This window comes from Carettochelys insculpta, chromosome 9 (assembly GCF_033958435.1).
Source record: "Carettochelys insculpta isolate YL-2023 chromosome 9, ASM3395843v1, whole genome shotgun sequence".
In the NCBI taxonomy this organism is placed as follows: domain Eukaryota; kingdom Metazoa; phylum Chordata; order Testudines; family Carettochelyidae; genus Carettochelys; species Carettochelys insculpta.
In genome coordinates, this window is record NC_134145.1 from 24,186,360 (window position 1) to 24,209,479 (window position 23,120).

A 23,120-nucleotide genomic window follows, 5' to 3' on the forward strand; every position below is an offset into this window, starting at 1 on the left:
ATCAATTGCACAAATACGAACTGGGAAGTGACTGATTAGGAAGGAATACTGCAGAAAGGATTTGGAGTTTTAGCAGGCCATTCAAGGGGAGGGGGGAATAAGCAAACATCTTTCTTGGATGTAAGCAAGATAAGGGAAGTAATTCATCCACTCTACTCAGCGCAGATTAGACTCAACTAGTGTCTTCTGTCCAGTTCTGAGTGCCACATTTCAGGAAAGGTGTGGACAAATTGGAGAAAGTCCAGAGGAGAGCAACAAAAATGATAAAAGGTCTAGAATACATGACCCATGACGGACATTTGGAGGAGCCTGAGGCAGGGCATGATAAGTCTTGAAGAGCATGAAAAGATTGTTACAAAGAAGGGGGTGATAAATTGTTCTTCTTAATCACTGAGGAGAAGAGAAGAGGTAATGAGTTTAATTGAAGCAAGAGAGATTTAGGTTAACCATTAGGAAAAAGTTCCTAACTGTAAGGTTAGTTAAGCCCTGGAACAAATTACCTAGGGAAGGCATAGAATCTCTATCACTGGAAGTTTTAAGAATAGGTTAGACAAACACCTGTCACAGATGCTCTAGATCATGGTTTCCCAAACTGGGGAGCGTGCCCCCCTGGGAGGGGCATGAAGAACGTCCGGGGGGTGGGTGAGGCAAGCCAGCCCTTCTCTCCCCCACACCCCCATTATTCCCACCTGAAGAAAGATCCGGCCTTTACTTCCAGCTCTCAGCCCCTGCCATTTTACATGGGTGACCTGACACAGCCTCTGTGAAAATTAGGCAGCAGGCAAAGACCCACGTGAAGCTATCTGCCTTCTGCAAAGATGAGTGAGTGTGGGTTGTGGGGGGGAGGAGGAGGATGGGGTTAGATGAGGGGCTGGGGGTGCCTGGCTCAGGTGAGGGGGATGGGGATGGGGTAAGAACCAGGGGCTGGTGCTGCCTGGCCTTTTGGGAAGGGAGGTGCTTGGGCGGGGGGCTTGCAGGGCTCAGGTGGCTGGCTGGCTGGCTTGTGGGACTCATGGGCTTGGGCAGCTGGCCCCAGCATTGCAGGGTTCAGGCAGCGTGGGCTGGCAGCTGGCCCCAGCAATGTGGGGCTCAGGTGGGCAGCTAGCCCCAGCAACCCAAGGCTTGGTTGGCTTGGGCTAGCAGGCAGGCGTCTGGCCCCAGCAACCTGGGGCTTGAGTGGCTGGTCCCAGCAGCGTGAGGCTTGGGATGGGAGGCAGGTGGCTGACCCTGGCAGCGTGGGGCTTGGGTGGTGACTCGGGAAGCTGGCCCACAGCTGGGGTGGGCAGCTGATCCAGCAGTGTGGGGTTCAGGCAGGCAGCTGGCCCAGGTGGCTGATGGGCAGATGGGTGGCTGGCCCTGGCAGCATGGGGCTCAGGCAGATGGCTCTGGCAGCGCAGGTATCCAGCGGGCAGGTGGCTGTTGCAGTCAGTTCTGGCAGCTGGCATAGGGCTCAGGTAGATGGCCAGCTGGGGCTGCACCAGGCACCTTCAAGAGGCCAAGAAAAATGATTTGTGCTTATTTTTAATTTTAAATAATATTTTTATATCCAGTTTTTGTGTTTATTTTAAATTACAAATTGAATTTTTTGTTAAATGGGGGTTGGACGATGGTAAAGAGGAGGTGGGGGGGTTTCTCAAAAATCAAGAGGGGGGCGTGATGCTGAAAAGTTTGGGAACCACTGCTCTAGATAGTATTTAGTCCTGTCTTAGATGGGATTGGACTAGATGACTTCCTGAAGTCCCTTCCAGTCCTCTCTTTCTGTGATTTACAAGATCTGTATTTTGTCCTCACATTTAAGCAGTCCATTGTGAGGGCCTCTTTGGTGTGCCAGACTTCAAAGGACCCAGACCCATAGGTCACACTCTTCCGATAGAGTAGGCTATCTAGCCTCAACACTCATTTCTCCCTGAGTGCTCTGTCCAGTGAATTCAACTTTTCAAAGCAGAGCAGGTTTATTGTTCAACTGGACCACGGTCCTTAGTGTAGATTAGAGCAGGGGTGTGAAAAGTGGGAGAGCAGGCCCCCAGGCCATGAAATTTCATGAGGCGGAAACAGTATGATCAGCTGCTGGGTCTCTGGCTGATCCATCTCATTAAAATGTTGAAATACATTACTGTTTTTATGTGTTGTTCATTCACATTCATATATCGATTAATAAAGTTTTTGCATTTTACATACTTATTTTTGCATGTATGCAAAAGGTTTTTTTCAGATGAACATAACTAAAATTTCCTTGAGTTTGGATTACATTAGACAGGTTGAGGTAGAACGGCTGCCAACTGCAGAGACGAAAAGTTGTGCTCACATAAAAAGTTTGCTCACCCCGACCTAGGGAAACCAAGGCTAAGACGACATTTGATAGACCAGTGTCACAGCTCCCTTGAGCCCTGCTGCTAAAGGAACCACATTTACTCCCTCACTGTCTGTTCCTCTGTCTTAGTCCCAGTCAAGAGCTGCTGTGTTTTTTTGAGCTTCATTTTTATCATATCCTCTGGTCCCCTCTCAATCCATTGATTTTTCACCTGCAAAACTATGATGAGTTCACATTTTTGGCCTGTCAGAGCATTTTTTAAGTGTCAGTTGTTCAGTTTTTGGATTCCCATTGTATTTCCAGAGCCTCCATTCTTCTAAGTGTATGTGCCATGTGCCTCAGGTGGCACTTGATCAGAATTCATCATTGAACTTGGTCTGTCAGTTGGTTGATTAGCTTCTCTGGCCTGGGATGGGTACCAGTGAGTAGTGCAATGAGAACATTGACCCATGTGATCAATGCAAAGACTAAGGGATTCTAAAAAGTGCTCAGTGTCTGCCTACCTCTGTTCCAATTGATATCCCTGATTCCTCTGGAAAATGCCACCCCGTAACGTATGAAAAAGCTGGAGTACACACATCTGAGCATGTGGGCAGTTGGTTTTCTAAATGAAATAAATCCATGGGTTTTAATTTACAAATGTGAACTATTTAAAGCTTGTACCCTTCCAGGGCACCTTCCATTCAGACCATTTTCAGTGGAAGTGGAGACTATTAAGCACAAGAGGCTTAGAAGTATTGGTTCATTTTATACACTGGTATGTAATAGCATGCAGAATATGAGGTGTTTGTTTCTATATGTGTGTGCAGACATGCCCAGATACAAATGTGTTCAAAAGAAAAAAAATATGCAGAGATGGGATTTGCCATGAATCAGTGAGTAGAACTCTGGCCTGGTCAGCAAAACAGGTAGGTTGTTTTCAAACCTTTCTCAATTGTGTGAGCTGGGCTGAGTCATTTCATCTTTGTGTGCCTCATTTTTTCCATAAAATGAACATAATGGTATTTATAAGAATTAGTCAAAATATCTTGACAAAAAATGCTTCACTGAAAAATGGAGTTTCGTCAAAAGTGACATTTTCAATGGGAAAACATCATTGTCAGCTTTAAAAAAATTAAGTTTAATTTCAAATTAAAATTTTAATTTTGTTTTGATTTTCAAAAGCCATTTTTATTTAAATTTCAGAGTTCGTCCCTCACCCATCTCTTTTTCTATGTAACACAGAGTAGAATGAAACAAAAGGTATAAAATGTTTCGGTTTTTTTCCATTTCTCTTTCACACTAATTCTTTACAGTTTCTTCAATTTTAGAAAAGTTACATTCTGCAAAGTTATGGAGTTTCATATTTTTTCTTTTTCATTCTATAACTTTCCAAAGCTTTCCATAGCATGGCATGATACACAGAGGGAAAGGGGAAAAGTGTGGGGGGGTGAGGGATTTGGAGAACTCTGGTTGTTTTTCATTTTATCGGACTCAGTAGCAAAAAAAGGACAAGAAGAGAAAAATGAAAATTTGATCTTTTCCTAAAAAGTAATTTACAAAATCATCTTACGTGAAAAATTGTTCTGCTTTGAATCCTGAAAAACAACTTAGATGTAATTAATTTTTTTTTCAAAATAGTTTTTCTGTATGTTGACCACTTGTAACATTTACCCACCAGTGTCAAAAGCATGTTAAGATCTGCAGATGAAAACCACCTTTTATACCTGATCCTGCTCTGTTGATGTCTGTGGAAGCTGAGCCAGTGATTACATACGACTTGAATCTGTGCTCAGTTTCAGCTGAACATTCAAATTAGTGTTTTTGATGAGATTTTGAGACAGAGGGTGTTTTTAAATAAATTTAAAAAGCCCTTTGAGCAAAAGGAGCCATTTGAAAATTAGAGGTTAAAAATGTGCATTTTCTCTGGTGTTGTTTGAAATGGCATCGCAGATTTCTGTTTATGTGTTATCTAAGTTTTTTCCTAGCTGATTAATTTGCCATTTGATGTGAAAATTCTTAACAAGTTCTTAATTCTCTACATTTTATATGGAACTATCATCAATCCTTTCTAGCTCAGATATAGAAAACTTCCATAAATACAAAACTGCAGTATTTTTGAAATGTGCAAATAACTTGTAAACTTTCTTTTAAAAAGAAAATTGAAATGATTGATTCTTTAAATAGTCCCATCCTAAGCCCAAATTCGGCAAGTTACTTAATGAGAAACATGGCTTTAACCATGATAGTTACTGATTCCATTTGAAAATTGTGCTTAAATTTAAAAATGTGCTTAAATACCTTGCTGAATTTGGGCCCCAGGCACATGAATTAAATAGCAATAATTAACATTTCTCTATGAAGTCCTAACTCCTAAGAGCTGGGGCAAAATAAGCTTTTTGTTTCCAAGATAACTGGTCCAAATAACTGTCACTGACCATTTACTTGTTTTCACATTTTCTTTCTTCTTTTGTTCATATCACAAAATATGTTTACAGTGTCAATAGAATTCCAAAGCCTTACATTTCATCCAGAACTCCCACTGTTTAACTGTGTTCCATCATTAGCCACATATCTTCAGAAGGAAAGAAAAAGAGAAGAAATGCACTGGTTTATAGTACAGTACATAATTTGTATGCTGTCGTGTAGTCCACCTCCCAGTGAAGATTTCTGAGAACTTATTCTGCTGTTTATAGTTATCCTGCCAATGTAGTTTATTGATGAGAGGACTAAAGTCCAGTGGTGTTAAAACAAGACATGAAATATTGATTAATTCTTTTTAAAATTCCTTTTTACTCCTGAGCATAGCAGATTTCAGACGCTACTGTCAATATAGTGCTGTCCAATAAGCCTCTGTTATCGGAAAGGTCCTGATCTCCATAGGGCTCTGATAAATAGTTATTATGATTTTAAATGGTTAGCCCAAGGTTAACTTGCCTCTGCAGCTGGAGCAGGGAGTTTGTAATAAGCAGCACAGTTCACCATGGCTAGATGCTACTCCGAATTAATTGCCTTTGAATATCCATTTCAGTTCCCCATGATTTGATTGGGAATTATGGAAAGTGTTGGTATTTCTCTAAAGTAGACAGTAGGAAAAAAAATCATCTTATTATAACTGGAGTGGAGGAGAGACATAGAGATTCAGGAAATATAAAAAAAAATGAACCAACGTCCAGTTCTTGTGATGAAAAGGTACTAAGAAAATGAACAAACTACTAGAAGCAATTGACCTGTGCCCACTGCAGCATTCAACAACATTTCAAAGTATAGAGAGAAATAGGACTGTAGAAAACCAAAAGGAACAATAAGCTCTGACAAGGAATATATCTGCCTCATTGCTTCCAGTTCATTGTTAATAAACTGGCTGAAAGATCATGTTTTAAAGTATGTCTGTAAGCCTATTTAGCCTCACAGCACTGATAGCAACATTTCTCTGGGAGACAAGCAAGTAAAAATAAGCCGTTTCTGATTATAAGTACATCAGCAGGAGGGTTTAACAGTATTCAGAGCCAGGCTGGTAAAAGTTTGGTTGCTTTCACTTGTCATTCATCTTTATTTGGACAGGGATGCATCTTCAGCCCTAACTGATAATACTGATTCTGACTTCCCTGGTGGTCTCTTTGATGCATAAAAGCAGCTGAATCAGATATCTGGCATTTCTCCTGAGAAAAGAATTTTCCATGTGGTGTAAAGCTGGCAGGCTGGCTCTACACCACCTGCCACCCATATATGGGTATTTTGGGGCATTCCAGAGAAGAGACAGCGTATCCAAAGCACCTGCTGCTGCAGCAAGACCTTTCGGAATGGTCTTTGCACCCAAACTTAATGTAGAGCAATCCTTAGGCTTCTTTAGCTTGTGACTGAGAACTGATGGGTCCCTGGCTATGCCCAAAATCTGGGGATTACAAAGTGACATCTTGTCCCCTCTTCTTTTCTTCTCCCCACATCTTCCTGAACTGAGCTCAGTTTTAGAGTTAGATTTAGCTAGCCTTCTGACTTGATGGAGCATTCGTCACATGGACTTCACCATGAATACTTAGTTAATTTTCACTTATCTCACTAGAACTGAAAGAGCTGTGCACTCTCTAAGCAAAGCTGGACATTAACCAGTTTGTAGGCAGGGTGGGAGTCACAAAGGTGTTTAAATGCGAATCAGGAACCTAACTATGCTTGTGAACCTCATTCTTAGTGCCTAGCATATTCCTTTTTATCAGAAACAGTAAAACAACAAGACAAAACAGAACAAAAACAAAAGGAGACATTGGGAACCTGTAGGCCAGAGCCTTATCTGTACGATCAGTTCACATTCATGCAAGTGGTCCTTTTGTTTCCAGTGGAGCTAGTTGCATTGGTAAGTGTTGCCAAACCAGTAACCATATTCCTTTACATTTTCCTCTCTTGGTACAAGAATGTCGTCATAGTGAATGATGATTATATTTTTCAAAATAGCTTTTGATTCTACCAGCTGATTGTCAACACAACTTTAAAAGATGTATGGTATGTGTAAACTTAAATATTGCATTCTATTAATAGTTCTTGTGTACATGAGCATATGCACAGGTGGGTATACGAATTCCTTTCATTTTGGCTCCTGGCAGTGATGGTTATCTGTCATCTACCCTGCTGTGTTAATTTGGCTTTCAAATGTACAAATAAATTATGTTGCACCTTATGGGTCATGAGTTGTTGAACATATGGCTTTTCTTTGGTGGGCTGTAGCCTGAGGCCCCAAGCTGGAAAGAATTAGAGAACAGCTATAACAATTCCAAGTAAGTGTGTATGTTTGACAGATTGTGGAGTTGCTTAAAGCCTTTTGGCCTAGGTAACTGTGAAATTTCCTTGATAAAAGGCTAGTAATTTCTCATTGTAATTTGTTGTGTTTGTTGTTGTATTTTTTTTTACAGAGTCCAGTCAGGTTCATATCTCAGCACTGGTTGGTTTACCTTAATTCTTGCTATGGATGCCTGCTATGGAATTCATGTGTATGGGATGATTAATGACACCTACTGCAAGTAAGATCACAGGAAATTATTTTCATGAATCTACATTTCTGATATCTTGTCAAAAATTCACAATTCATTTTAATATCATAAATCCCCAAAATGGATTAGATATCCATTTCCCCAGTGTTCTGCACTGACAAGATGCTATATAGTCAGTGTATTTCGTTCTGATACAGTACTTAGTGTTGGTAAAATAAAGACCATTTATAAAACTTGAAAGTCAAATGTCATAAGAAACTCTTTTAATCAAAGACTTTCTGAAGTCTTGGAGTTTAGCTGGGAAATGAGGAACATTTTTGCTCTTTTGACAAAGTGTAGTTGCATAGACATGTTTGAACGTGTACAAGTAGACATGCTGAAACATGTCGATAAAAGTACTCTTTGTTTTCTTAATGCATTAAAATTTCTTATTTGTGAAATATACCCATCAGGGTGCTTTGTGCCCTTCCCCTTTCCAGAGCCCACCATACCAATTAATGAGATTCCCCAAATCCTTCTTCTATTCACCTGCCTCACTCAGGCCCTTCTCAGAGAGAAGAGACTCCCTTTCTCCTCTGTTCTCACCTTTTCTCACCTGAATCCCTCAGCAAGAGCTCACTTCCTCATTTGATAAAGATGACGACCCAGGTTCTTCTCGGCTGGAGTTAATCACAAATCGAATACTGACGTTTTGTCGACAAAACCCTATAGTGTAGACGTGGCCAATATATGGACAGAGTTGGCAATGGGGTTTGTTGCAGGGAAAAGTTCCAGGATTAATATTTCTCTGGTATGAGAACCTGCCATTTAGAGACATTGATTCCTTGGGTAGCTTTTTAATAGAACGATCTTGAGGAGTATTCTCTTGGCTCTGTCTATAATCCTATGCTAACTAGTAGGTATAGCTTATGGACCTATTTTATTTATTTGACCTATTAAAATATCCACAACCCACACTGTGTACCTATTGTAATGGAAGGGTTTCTTAGATGATAGCTGTCAGTGCACTACAAGGTACTTGGATGGGAATACCAATGGATTACAATGTATGTCATAGATTTTCTGGAGCGTGTGTTAACCTGTGTCTGTATTTTGTTTTCCTTCCCAGGTCAGAAGCCTTTCGAAAGGTCCCTTACCATTATTATGAGCCAGGAAGAGATGAATGTGATGAGTACTTTCTGCATGAAAATGCTCCCTATGGAGGCCATAGGTTTATCACAGAAAAGAAAGTATTTGCAAAATGGGCCCAGAAGCACATGATAATATTTACACACCCCAACTGGACACTGTCTTGATGTTGGTTGTTCTTTAGTAGCATCATAGAAAAGATGCCTCCGTTTGCAATGGCCTTGCATACTTCTGACAGATTTTCTCACACTAGATAAACGAAACTGAAATTTGATGATGGAGAAATTGGTGGTTCAGCTCTTAAGTAAAACTTGTCAGTTTGTGGAAGACAGATGAGCTGCTTATTTTATCACTAAGGGTTATATACCACATAATGCACTTTACATTTTGACTGCATTTTAATTCAAGACAACAGTTTAGCAGTGATTTCACGTTGTATACGAGCATGCCCATAGATTGCTGGCCCTTAAAAGCTTTCCAGTTGCCTTCGGTGATTAAAATAACTATTTGCAGTTAATTTACCTCAAGATTTGCGGTACTAAAGATAACTTCCTATAGAAAATGCAAGGGAAGACAGTAGATTCAGAGGTAACTGCATCTTCGTCTTGCATAGAACTGGATACATTTTAAGGGCTGCCAGTGTGGCAATATTTGTACACACTTGCATATACATCCGTGCTCTCTGGGTGTGCAAAAATTAGAGGGGGCTAAATAATGACTCCTGAACTGTAGGAAACTCCCATGCAGAAAGATGTTCAGCGGTCCAAGGTCCATAGATACCACAGAAGTTCTGATTGCCTACTTACTTCCCTGTAAGTTGGCCTCCATCATTTTGAATGATGTACTTCATTGGAACACCATCTCAGATGGTAGTATTATTTTTGGAGAATGATGCTCCACCATCCATCAATGGTATTTTGCTGTTTGGAATAGCTCCCTAAATTGTACCTGTTTTTTGAAGTAATATGTCTACAAATGGTGTGAAAACATGGTGGGGGAAGTCTCGGGGTAAGAGAACTTGGAGCACAGAACTTCTGGGTTGTGATTTCAGTCTTGCACAATTTCTTTCACCTTTCCACCTCAGTTTCTCCACCTTTAAAAATGGTGATTGATTTACCTCACAAAGGTCTTGTGAGAATGTTTTGAACATGAAAAACTGTATATAAGCATTTATTGTTATGGCAACACCAGTGGCATTTGGCATGCATTCTTGTATGTGGATTTTTTGAGGAGAGCGGCATCCATGTCAGGATATGACCCTGCAAGATGCTGTGCACTTCTTTTTATATTCTGTGTTCTTTCTAACACTGAATTCCCTCAGCTTGCAGTTGGAGTTGAGGGTTCTCAGAGCCTCACAGAATTATTGCATCAATTGGGCTGCTCATGAATTTTAACACACACCCATCTCTAATTGAAATACCTGGTTCAAAATGAACTTGTTATTTCAACTGCAGCAAAAAAAAAAAAAAAAAATTAGTCTGAAAATAATTCAGCTAAACGTGTGACCTTTTTTGACTGTATTTAAATAGATGTTTAAGTTTCTTTCAGTTTGAAACATTTCCTAAGTACATTTTCGCACCTGGAATGTGAGTTTCAACTTTATGATAACCAGTACTGTGAAAAAAGTATGTGTGGATCGTTGCGCTCAGGGCGTACTCACACTATTAAACAGGACACTTTGTATGCTTTTGTAAATCATGAAAAGGAGAAAGGAAAAACCTATTTTTACATGTTTGCAGTGTTGTTGTAGCTGTGCTGGTCCCAGGGTATGAGAGGGACAATTACCTCACCTACCTTGTCTCTCTGTTTTTACATGTATTTGTATACTGACTGAATTGCCTAATGTATCTTTGTATATGTAAATCTATATTTGATATGTCCAGAGCATATATATCCTTTTTCATCATCATTAAGCACCAACCTTCTCTAAGGAAGAAGAAACACCATTTCCCTTTGTTGTTGAGGGTGATATCAGTGTTTCTTCTCCATTACCCTTGGACTATGCTGCTGGCTTTTTCCGTTGCCGCAACTTCCTGAAGCTTTTTAAAATACATGAGCTCTCTCTCCTTATTACCTATTGTGTGCCATACGTTTGCATGGTTCACGGCAGGCACAGCTCTGATGGGTTTGTGATTAAGGCGCTGGATTAAGCTTCAGATGATTTAGGTTCAGTGCCTGGCTTTGTCACAATTTCTCTGGGTGACCTCAGGCAGGGCATCTGATCTCTCTCTGCCTCTGCAAACTGAGACTGGTCGCATTTCCTCACTCCATCCTTCTTCTTTGATTGCAAGCTTGTCAAGCCAGACACTGCCATGCAAAACGTGTCTGTACAGTGCCTTGCATTTACTTAATATATAAACAATGAAAAAACTATTACAATGCCCTATCTCCCAAAAGTTTAAACTCTGTTAAAGACCAATGTAGCAAGGGCTGAAATGAAGCAAGGGGGAATGGGTGATAAAGGTTGCAACTGTGAGTTAGATTTGCTATATGCATACACGTCTCCTAGATTTGAATGGATTGAATGTTATTAAGGGAGCTGCAATGAGGTACACTTGAGCCGCTTTAATCCAACAATTTTGGGAAAGAGGCTATGCTGGATTATGGAATTTTCTGGACCATGGGTGTCCATGCTGGTGGTAAGGGTGTGTGGTGACACAAGGGTATATGAGGGCGATGGGGGCAAGACACTTACATGGTCTGTGCCCCCCATCACGCCCCGGCATTGCATCACTCCTGCCACTATGGGAGCCATGGGGAAAAAGCCTCAAGATAAGTGCTCTTCCGTGCTGCTGTTCCCTCAGCTGGGAGTTGGGTAGTGGCTGTGCACAGCCCCTTCCTCCTGCCAGGTCCAAACCACTGGTGTTCCTGTACTAGGAACACCCGGATTCAGGAGGTTCCAGTGTATCCGAAGGACGAACACAAGGCTGCAGGGCACACCATGCTATGAGGGATGTCCTCTGCATACTGTACAAGGGCAAAATGGGGAAAAGTGTAAAATCACCTGTGGGAAAAGGAACCCAAGTGAGGAAAATCAGGTGAGATGAGGTGTCAGCATTGAAGGGGTTAATGAAGAAGAAGTTGGGATAGGGGCAGAAATTGTGCAGGTGGGTGAAAGGGCCCTTCATGTGAGGAAAAAAATCTACGTGATGGGTAATACAGGCTGAAACTTTCTCATCTGGCAGCATTACCAACACTTCCACAGCCTGCTGGGCTCTTAGAAGACGTTTAGGGGTAAATTACAGCTAAATAACAGCACAGAACACAGAGAGCTAGGACTGGTGGCCATAAACAAACTTATGGGACCACAGGAAACTTGGCCACACCTATGATAAGTGGTTGTCCAACTAACTAAAATTATGCCGGACTAAGGATGTTGCCAGGCAAAAGGGTGCCAGAGTAGAGAGGTTCAACCTGTAGATTTCTCAGAGCCATAGCCTACAATTGTTCTACAGTATACTGCTGTCGTCATCTTTGTGTGTACATCAGTAGGGAAGCAGGTCAAATATTGTGTGCACTTTCCATCCAGACTGGTTATTCCTTTTTCTTTATCCAGCTTTAGCCATGGACTAAAACACCCACCTTGGCAGTGTCATTCTAAGCATTATGGTGACAAAGACCCACTTCTCTCTCCAAATTTTTTCCACAATAAAGAAATCATAAAGATCTTCTGTGTGTATATTTTTCCATATGTGGAAAGAACAATATTTCAATATCATTCCAGCCTGAAGTCAAGAAAGTATTAAGATAAGCGGAATTTGTTCAGTCCACGTAAATCTGTTGTAAAGTATGTGAAGCCTAGTCTGAAAAATAAACAGGGCCAAGACAAATATTTAACACAATTATATAAATTAAATAACATTCTCCAAGAGTAATCAGGACATCGCACTCACTAGTCCACAAATGGTATTTTTTATTAATGTAATACTTGAAGACTTAGGGTATATCTATACTTATGGGGGGTCAGCACACTATGATCAATCTTCCAGGGGTCAGTTTTGCCCAATGTCTGAAGATGTGGCAAAATCAATCTCTCTGGATTCAGCTGTCAACCATGGTACTCCAGGCTGACATGAAGAGTAAGGGATGTCAGTACGAGCCCAAAGACCCCTGGTTTACACCAGGAAAGAAAATCGATCCTTATACATTGATTCTAGCTACACAAATGGCATGGCTAGCATTGCGTATCTGGGATTAACTTTGATACCTAGTGTGAACCAGACCTCAAGGTGGTTTAAAATTTGCAATGTGTGTTTACAGACAGTGGTTAACACACATTCTGCTATCGAAGGCCTCTCTTCTCTGTGCGTTCAGTTCTGACTTCGCATTCTGTTCGGCATTCACAGTATATTATGTTGGAAAAATGTGCACCTTGTCTGAGTGGCTATAGCACTTGACAGGGACACAGGAGGGGGTGGGGTCTAACCACTGCTCTACTAAAGGCTGGCTCTGTGACCTCTCCATACCTCAGTTTCTTCATCTGGAAATGAGGGATAATGATATTGACCTTTATACAACACTTTGAGATCTGCCAATCACCCAGTGCTGCGTAAGAACTAGCTATTATTATTCTTTACTGACTAGGCAGTTTCTAGGTAAATACTGACTGACATTCACCTATTCTGGTACAAATGGGAACTCAGGCAAAGCACTGGTGTATTGCTGAACACGCATGGCATGAAGAGCATTCTTATGTCGCATTGAAGTTATGTATGTGTGTTGCTCATTAGAATGAACTGCTGGATTGGGGCCTAAATGGAGGAATTCGGAGAGCCTAAGGCTACCAATCAGTTTCTCCCTAAAAAGTCTGTCTTTGGGAAATACACCACAATTATTTTTTAATCTGTATTTTTAAGAAAAAAACTTTGCTAAAAAGACAATGATTCTAAAATGAATGGAATCTATTGCAACTTTTTGTGGAATATTCACACACTGTATGGAATGATTCATCCAGTGCAAGGCCATTTAGATAAATACATTGCTAGGCATAACAGCTAAATGTGTAGCAGAATTGAAAATGTCATTAGACTCAATTGTCACAAGACTAACCAAGAAGTGCTGCTCCCTGCTTGTAATAGAATCCCTGAATTGCAAGTTGAGCAAAGCCACCTTTAGAGACATTGTATCAAGCTTCATCCACACCAGAGTAAATGAACATCACTTCCTTTATTTAAATTAGCCTGTCTTTAGCATAAACTAAAGGCAGAGTTTCATTATTTTATTATATGGATAAGGAACTGTGACGAGTGTGTTAAAGCTGATTCTGTGAAACCATTGCTTTGTGGGAATTTGTTAGAAATCAGCACTACAGTGTGGAAGAAAGACTTTTGTTGTGTGGCTGTGTTGAGAGTAGTTAGAACAGCCCTTAGTCTTTATTTAAAAGAATACTACAAATTACCTCACCTTAATTATATGCTGTTTGCTTACTTTATTTGAGGATCCCTCTTTCAAGTGAGTACTCGTGAATAAATAAAGGAAGCAGTCGATCTGTAAACTTCAGAGATACCTGGTAGACTGATATTCACAAATAATTTGGCAGTGTTTTTTGCCATCTGTCATCAAATAAGGGAACCACAAATATTTGTATCTTAATTCAGTCAGCTCTTAGATAGTTAAATATTTATCAAACATATATTTGTGAATATTTTTTCATTCATGTCAAAGAAGTAAATTCCAGCTCTGGTCCTAGCTTAGATAAAAGGTTAAAATACAGGAGGCATTTATTTTGCATACGTTCTATGTGGCATGTAGAGTTGGTAAACAGCTTTCAAAAATGTTGATGTTGTCTTAGGAAAAGTGGGAAAAACAGGAGTGAAAACATTCACAAAATATTTTCCATGTTGCATGTTAGCAAGTGACAGGTAAGTAACTTGGATACATTTCTGGCGATACTGCAGTTGCACGTAATGTTGTGTGTCACCTGAATTGTGGTTTCTAGTCAGTCTCTGGAAAATGGCTCTGACCTGCACTCTCCTCCCCTCCCATTGGCCAGTGTTCCACCTTCTCTCCTTAGAGAGGAGTCTGCAAGTTACAGAGGAGAGAGGAGGCGGTTCCATAGAAGCAGCTGACTCTCTCTCCTGTTCAGGATGCACAAATGCAAGGGTGGGGATTGAGGTTCCCCGTCTTAGATGCCTGGCTTGTATGTTTTGGTCACATGTTCAGGATCTAAGTGATTGCCATATTTGAGGTTGGGAAGGAATTTTCCACTGTGAGGGCTGGGTGTTGATTGCCTGCCAGGATTATCTGGGCATATCTCACCTAATGAGTTCATGGCCATTTCAGGGATCTTGGGCATTGGTGACACCTCAGTCTTGTGTGTTCTCTATCTGAGACACAGAACAGTTTACTCTTCTGAGGACTAAACAAATGTTTTAATTTAATTGAAGCCACTGGGCTCAGCATAGGGTATTTGGATGAAATATAATGGTCTGTGTTATACAGGAGGTCAGACTAGATGATATAATGGTCCCTTCTGGCCTTCAGCTCTGAAATTTATGAAATTACAAAAGGTCATAGGAATGACATCATTAAACTGAAAGAGTCTGAGCTGGAGCAGACTGTGTTCAAAGCCTTTTTTTTTTTTTTAAAAAAAAGGAGAGGTCAATCTAGCTATCACTTTAATATTCACAGACTGCTCATTACTATGAAATAGGCCTGAGCAGACACTGAAGGCCTAATCCAAAACGCACTGAAGTCAGTGAAGGTATCTCCAATGACTTTAGTGGTTTTGAATCAGGCACAGAATACCCATCACTATTGCGTCTTGGCAGTCATATAAACAGGGGTAACCAATCATGTGCACTATTGCACTGTATTAATAGTAACAAGGACAATGTCAAGGGAGAGCAAGCTCAGCACTGCAGGGGCTGTCCTGAGCAACGTTCTGTCACCAGAGCTGCCACTCTAGAACCCCCTTCAGGGTGGCTGGTATCAGTGCACAGACGCTTACCCATGAAACAAGAACACCCTTCCTTGAGTTATGCATGTGTACTTCCCTGAGACGGTGGGAAAACAGGCACTTTACACATTGGTGCTTGTGTCCGGTTGCAAATCATCTCCAACTGTATTTCACATATGCTTCTGGTGATGCTGGAGCTAATCTGGTACTTTGTTTTTGATGCACTTTAGAGTAACCACAAGAGTAAAATTCCATGTCAGTCTCCAAAGCATCAGCTGAGAGCTGTCCTTGGACAATGGTACCTATTGAGTACAACAAATGCTTTTTTTTCTGTTAGCTTATTTGGTTGTGGGTTTTTTTGTCTTTTCCTGACTTGGCATGGGTAGCTGCTTTGAGCAGAAGATGTTTCATTTCCTGCAGATGTGTGTCTTTCTGTTCTTTTAGGCTACAGAGAAATGTGACTTACACACGCAGAGGTGAAGAATGCCTTGGTGAATAAACAACCAACCTCCAAACGTTCCTTCCTGAGTACTGCTGGGCTCCTACACGTAGCTTCAGGAAACAATGTGTTGTTTGTTTACTTTACGCCATGGTTCATAACCCACAGAATATTCATTTCCATGGACTAGATTGGGGGTCCCCAGGTGCAGTCTCCAAGAGGAGACTAATGGGGGAAGGAATGAAATCCAAAATAAGGATTTCCAGGAGGGCAGAGCCATCTGCTTGGCAGCCCAGTGCGTCATGGCCAGTTTGGTCCCCAAACTTGCCCCTTTCCCCCCAGCGTCCTTAGATGATTCTCATCCTTCACTACAAACAGGGCAGTCCATGGCTACTCATAGCTGCCTTCCCCCCTCCCTGTGGCACTTCTAATAAGGGGATTTTGATGTTTGCAGGGTCCTTTCGAAAAGGCCCCCCCCCATGTAGACGAGCCACGCGCAAGCAAAAAGTGGCACTTTTGAAGTGCTGTGGCTGACGGCATGCTAATGAGGCACGGAATATTCATTAGTATTCTCTAATTTGGCCATTGGCATGGCCATTTCGTAGTTTTCCCCTAATGTAGATGTAGTCATAGGGTCATAATCTACCACCCAGGTACAAGTGGTGTGAGTATTGGGGTCTTGGTAGAGGGGGCTAATCAGCTGAAATGCCATTGGGTTGTGTTATTGTCAGTATGTTTTAAGCTTAACTTGCATGCAAAGGTAATGAGCTCATGGCCCCTTCCAACATTTGAGTTTAAATGTATCATTGGCTGCTCTTACAAGTCCAGTACAAATGCAGGTGTTAGTATGTTGATATGGTCCTGTACCATTCTGATTTGCCAGCCCTAAAAAAAATGGTCACTTGAACTAATGCATGTTCTTACCATGTAGTATGCATGATGGCATGTTATGTATTATTTTATTTTCACACTGTAACAGAGAACGAAAGTTGTGTGCCAACATATTTTAAGCAATAGTAGCTTTTTCTCTCTAACGTTGCATGACATTGAGCTGCACTGCTTTGCTTCAAACCTATACCAGTGCCATTAGCAGACTGTGACATATAAACTAGTGAAGTCAGTCAGGAAACATTTACTAAAGTTGACATTTTTCACTTGAATATCAGACATAGTTAAACAGGATTTTGTGAACCTACCCTGAGGCTCTGCTATTGTTTCGGTGTCCTGCTATAAGGAAAGCCCACATGTCGGTATAACCTCAGGAATGACTTTCTTGACACAGGCAGCGTCGCATACCTTGTGTTGTGTAGGGCAGCATTCACAAATGTTTGACTCCTGTGCAAGTACCTTATTTTTTGCATGATTTCCATATGTGACAGTGTGAATGTGGTGGCTGCAGAGTTTGTTCCTGTTGAAATTCCTGACACTTACTTTTCAGAGGCTGGGAATTTTTTTTTCCTTTTCTGATTGCTGTTAGGGCTTCCATCTACTCTTCTTCAGCCCAGGCACACAATGCATGTTTTTGATATCTCAATAAGCATTTTTCCAGGTACTGGATTACCAAATCAGAGTGAGGAAAACAAATATTTCTTACAGACGGAGCTAGTAAATGCAGAATTCTTTGTTGCTTTGTGTTCACTAATGTCCTGATACACTGGGAAGAGTAACTTCTGCTAACCCCATGTAGCAAAACAATCTTTTGGCTGGGTCTTTCTGCTCCATATTTCTTGACCTGGGCTTCTTTTATAGCCATGCTTTTTTCAGCTCTGAATCCTGTCAGGTAATATGGACTGAGGGGGTCTCAGCGCCTCACAGGATCATGTCCTAAATTTGCTCCACAAGTCAGGACTGAGATGAAGTAGAGCGCGCAATATGGAAAGAGGTCTGTTTTCATTAGATTTCATTTTCATTCCATTTACTCTAAATAGGCATTTTATTGTGTACACACGTGTTATTATTATTGCTCTGTTAATGGGTTCCTTGTTTTTACATAGCATGTATATATATATATATATATATATATATATATATATATATATATAATATAATGCACATCTTCCTTTCATCTTTTTACAGGGGCAATTTTTGTTGTTCTTGAATTCCATTAGTTCTCTTGGGTGTGTGTATACATGATTTGCAAGTGTTCTTCTATTTTTGTGAAGTTACTATTACATATTACTGTAATGAATTTAATTAGAAGTTTCATATACTATTATATTTCTTTTTTATTTGCTTTTGTTAGTGCTGGCAAATGCCTACATAATATGTATAGCTCTCTAGATTTAAGAGTCTTTTGTATGTTAAAATTTATTTGAGTGTTTTGCAATGTCAGTTTTCCTACTGTGTACTACTTACTTTTCACTCCCATTTGGATTATTTTTATGCGCTCTCTCTGTATATGCAAAATTGTGCCTAGGACATTTTAAAGTCTGAACAATAAATGGGTACAATTTCCAGTCTCTGTCAGAGAATATTTTTGTTATATCATTTGTGCACATCTGTGTGCAAAACAAGTATTATTTATTTATACTCTTCTGCAAATGTATATGATAGTTCATAAAACACACACACACACACACACACACACACACACACACACACACACACACACACAAACCAAAGTCCCTGACCAACAAAAAGTTGCCTGCTTCAAAGAAAGACGGTACAAGAATACTGCTTGAATTATTACTGTTACTCAGAAGACATTAGTATCTGATGACATTTTAAACACATAAATCCAGCCCTGATCCTGCAAAAACACATGCTTAAATATAAATATGTGGGCTGTACTAATTCACTTCATTGGCAGTAAAGTTAAGCAGCTAAGTGTTTGGAGTACAGTCTTCCCCCACCTTACGAGAGAAATTTGTTCCTGAAAAACCCCTCTTAGGGTGAATTCTCGTAAGTCAAAAACGTAATTACCATTAATTTCAATGTGAAAAAATTTTATGCATTCCTGAGCCCCAAACTTTACATCCATTTATGCTAAAACACCACCAAATCCCATTAAAATGAACACAATTACTTCAACAGTTAACATTAGTTATCATAACACAACCGAACAAGACATTTTCTCTTCATTAATTACTCTATAATATGGCTGTTTACCTGCTTTCGGGGGGCTGTCCCTGGTGCAGAGACAGGGCTGCAAAGGGAAAGGAAATCGAAGATCGCCTGGGAGGGGGATGCAAAGCTGGGTAGCTGCCTGCGGCTGCAGAAGCAGGGCCAGTGCAAGGGGGTGGGCAGGGCAGAACAGGGCACCGGGAGGCAGCCCTGCCTGAGTGCAGTTTAGGTTAAGCAGGGAGGGGATGGCGGCAGGGGCTGGCCACACAGGGAGCTAGGCAGGCACAGGGGGCCCACGGCTGGTGAGGGGCGATGTCTCACTCATGCGGGGCTGCGCGGCAGAGAGGCCTCGCCAGTGGCGACTGAGGCGGCAGCAGCAGGCGAGCCAGGTGCTAAGTGGGATGGATGTGGCACCCGAGGCACAGCTGCACAGGGCAGGCAGCAGTGGCCCCCTAGCCGCCTGGGTGGGGGGCAAGCAGCAGCTGTGGGGCCGGGATGGTCTGCATGCCCAGAATCCACATCTCGCCGAGCGATCTACTGCTGGGACTCGAACGAGTTACCCCCTGCACCAGCCTGCTGCCCTCTCGCAGGATGCTGCCAGCCCCCTGCATGGCATCTTCATCAAGAATGACGCAGCCAACTCCATCCCCTTGGTACTCAGCTACCAGAGCCACCAGCCTCCACCCGGCCCCAGCCCGTGCCACCAGGAGCACAGGGAGCCCCAGGCCTCTGGCCGGGCTGGGGTGCGCCGCTGCTGCAGCGCCAAGGCAGAGACCCAGACCAGCCACAGCAGTGTCAAGGTAAAGGCGGGGGCAGGCTGAGGTGCCCGGGGTGGCGGCTCCATGGATGGGCGCTGTCCCCTCCTCTCCCGTCTCCGTTGCCTGGAGCCACGGCCTTTCTCCCGCTGCAGGGTGGCTGCGTTCCGCTGAGGCATGCAAAATCCAAATCAGTCCTCATAAATGCGAAGAAAGGCCTCATAAGCCGAACCAAGTAAGAGAGAGTCTTCAGCACACAGAGAGCACTCCAGAGCTAGAGTGTTGTTTGAAAGCTCATGTCTAATCATAAGGAGTATTTGTCTCTTCTATTTCACAGCTAGTAGAGCCACTGATGACCGACAGACTTCTAGGCTGTGATATATAATACAGCCTCTGTATCAGCTAAAGAGGACCAGATTCTCATACCTAATCTGACCTGTGGAAAACTGGAGCACCGGATGGAAGGACATGTTCCTATCCCATCCTGTGGTGTACAGACAATGGTGTCCAGAAGGAGGACGTGGAGTCGGAAAGAAATGGCATTTGCAGATTGACTTCAAAGGGTCTTTCAAATCTGGTACCCTGCTAAGGGACCTGTTAAGCACTGGTGTGTTATTTTTCAAATGTACTCACTGGATACACACTAATGTTCCCTTCAGAGTCATTAGTGCATGAGCTGCACGTGCACACTAATAACATGATGAAATATGGATTCATTTCATCCCTTTGTCCATGCAGCTCTGTTAGTTTTGTAGGTTATTTTTGATCTTGGTTCACACTCAAATGCTGTGGCATGGCATATGAATGTGAATTCATTGTTAGGCATTGTGGGTCCACCTGTGCTTATGTAATAAAATTTAATTATTGCAATGTTTTAATGTCATGATTAAAACAAGAGCCTTGATGCATGCACAGTGGTTCCTGTGAACGCATAATAGTCACATACTAAAACAAATACCTTTGAGCACAGCTGTGCTTTCTGTGAGCTTAGCCTACAATCACTTCCATTTTATTAACCTCCAGGGCGCTTGTCAGGAGAGTTCTGTGCCCACCTCAACCTCATATGTTTTGCATGCTACCTCAAGCAAAGATAGCATGAATATATCTACACGAGCTAAGAAACGCTCTTCCCAGTAGCTGTGTAGACACAGTGACTGAGATTTAGTGTCTGTTCTTAAATGTGTATATTTCATCAGACCAGGCCCTTCAGGCTTATGTCTTTCAACTGAGACATCCATTTGGTTCCCAACAGTTTGCTATGAACATCATCACACTTGAGAGGCAACCATTCAATTTTGACGCTGCCTTGTTCCAATGCTCTGCCAGTTGCACTTCTCCATCTTCTGTGATTTTGATGAGTGAAAGATTGGTGGTGTCATCTATCCTGAAGCCTGGTGGTTTCCTTGCCTAACCATGGTTCTGCTTAGTCAATTATTTTTAATAGTCTCCAAGGGAAAAGGGGGAAGGGCATCTCCGGTGGTATTTAAAATGAAACTTGGCAAAACTCTAGAAAATTATTTGCTTGGTACAGCCCTTTCACTAGCAGGTGGAGAGAACAGATGATATCATATTGACAGGCCCTTTAAGTATTCAATTTCTGAGCATCTGCAGCTACTGTGGACATCAGGTCTGAAACAATTTGGGACTGTGAATCATCATTTTGCATGTTCCGCTCTCTGTGAGATTAATATACCCACAAGACCAGCAGACTCCCCAGAGCCATATGGGACAGCCTACATTCCACTGTCTTAGAGACTCCATTGCCCATGATGGGAGCACTTGGCTGTCCTTTTGCTCTGTTAGAGAACTATGAGGTGAGAAGGCAGTTGTGTAGTTGACCCTTGCACAGTTACTGGCAGGTAGATTAAAGCTACACTCAGTAAACTAGACAATTAAAATACATTGCAGAGAATTAGAGGGAGCACTACAGGGAGGTTTTTGGATTAATGTGTAATTCTTATTTTTATTTTAATCGGTATATTTTTATTGCTAGAAACAAATTGCCCCAAAGATTAGTTCCTCCAGTCATAGCCAGTGAGAGCTACTGAGGTAAGAAGTATTGAAAGCAAAGTGTGAATTACTGGGAAGGAGTTATGGGAACTGAAGAAATGCAAAGTGAATACATATTTAAGTGAAGGGCACTGTCATTTCATCTATGTGTAGAAACAAGAAACATAATCAAACTGCTTCTTGTTGTGCTAGCCCCCAAGTGACTATGTAGGGAATTTTTTTCATCTCTTAGGCCATGGCCACACTAGCCCCGCCTTTTGGAAGAGCTCCAGTAATGTGGCACTTCAAAATATACTGATGAGTGTTGCCAAGAATATGCAATACTTCATCAGCATAATGGCAGCCTCACAGGTTTCGAAACTGCCCATTTCCAAACACACACCACCCGTGTAGTGGGGGAGGGAGCCATTTTGAAAAGCTCCGGGCTACATGGGCAGCTTGTGTTTTGAAACCAGCAGTTTCTAAGCACCCGCAGCCACCATTATGCTAATGAGGTGCTGCTTATTCATGGTGTGCCTCATTAGCATATTCTGAAGTGCGACATTATCATAGCCCTTCTGAAAGGAGAAACTAGTGTGGCCTCAGCCGTAGAGTGCTTGAAATAGTAAATTATCCCACCAACAGGCCCAGTGAGTGTAAGATTTCCATTCTAGGAAAAGAAAGAGACCAAGAAACAAAACAAAGGCATCAGAGACATCTTTGGGTGTTTCAAATGTGGATACTAAAACCTTAAGTAGGCTTCCATAATTGACTACAGTAGGGTCCATGCTCACAAACCATCTACAGCCCATAATCCAGCCTTCAAGCAGCTGCCAGCATTTGAGTCAGTGTGGCCTGGGTGGGGGTGTCTCCAGCCTTGCCGCACTCCCAGCACCTGCTCTGCCCATACCTTGCCTCTTCCTGCCCCTTCTGCACCCTCACCCTGCATTGCATCCCTTGGGCACTGCTGGGGGCCTAGCAGCTGGGGATTACCAGGCAGGCCTGGTGCAGAGTGGTAGCAGGGGTCGTACTCCCCCCCACCCTTCCCACCACACACGCACCCTCACCGCAGCAGCAGGAGCCATGGGGAAGTGGAATGATGCAGCAGCCTCTCCTCCATTCCACCAGCATCCCCCAGGCCAGCCTGGTCTCTCTGCTGCCCCACAACTCCATCTGCCATGGGGAGTGGGGGGAGACCGACCCCCTGCTGCCAGCCCCAGCCCACCCATATTCCTATGGGCTACTCTGCATATTGGAGACCATCTCTTCCATAGGATAGTTGGGGCAGCCACTAGGGGAGGCCCCAAAGTGTGAGGTCCAGGGCAGCTGCCCCTAACCGTCCTATGCATGGGGCAGCTCTGTTCACATCTCCCCCAGGCCACAGGGACATGAGGGCAGCAGCAGACAGCTACCAGCCGGAAGCTGCCCTAGCCCCACTATGCTGCTACTGGTGGTGGTGGCAGCACGGCTCCCTAGAAAGGGGGGATTAAATTGCCCAGGGCCAGGAGATGCATGTGGGGGGATGTGCTGAGATGCCCTGCGCCAGCCCTGGAGCCTTGCCAGAGGGGTGTGTTTG

General features: G+C 42.4%; 1 protein-coding gene across 4 annotated transcripts in view; it reads left to right on the forward strand.

The window, feature by feature from the left end:
• ST6GALNAC3 (ST6 N-acetylgalactosaminide alpha-2,6-sialyltransferase 3) overlaps positions 1–18,162 on the forward strand; it is a 308,982-nt gene extending 290,820 nt beyond the window's left edge. For all 4 annotated transcript variants that reach the window (XM_075002902.1, XM_075002901.1, XM_075002903.1 and 1 more), the window contains 2 exons: positions 7,195–7,302; positions 8,381–18,162. In XM_075002902.1, the coding sequence (XP_074859003.1) occupies positions 7,195–7,302; positions 8,381–8,567 (295 nt within the window). In that variant the 3' untranslated portion in view covers positions 8,568–18,162. The remainder of the gene's footprint in view (positions 1–7,194; positions 7,303–8,380) is intronic.
• Positions 18,163–23,120: the final 4,958 nt, after the last annotated feature.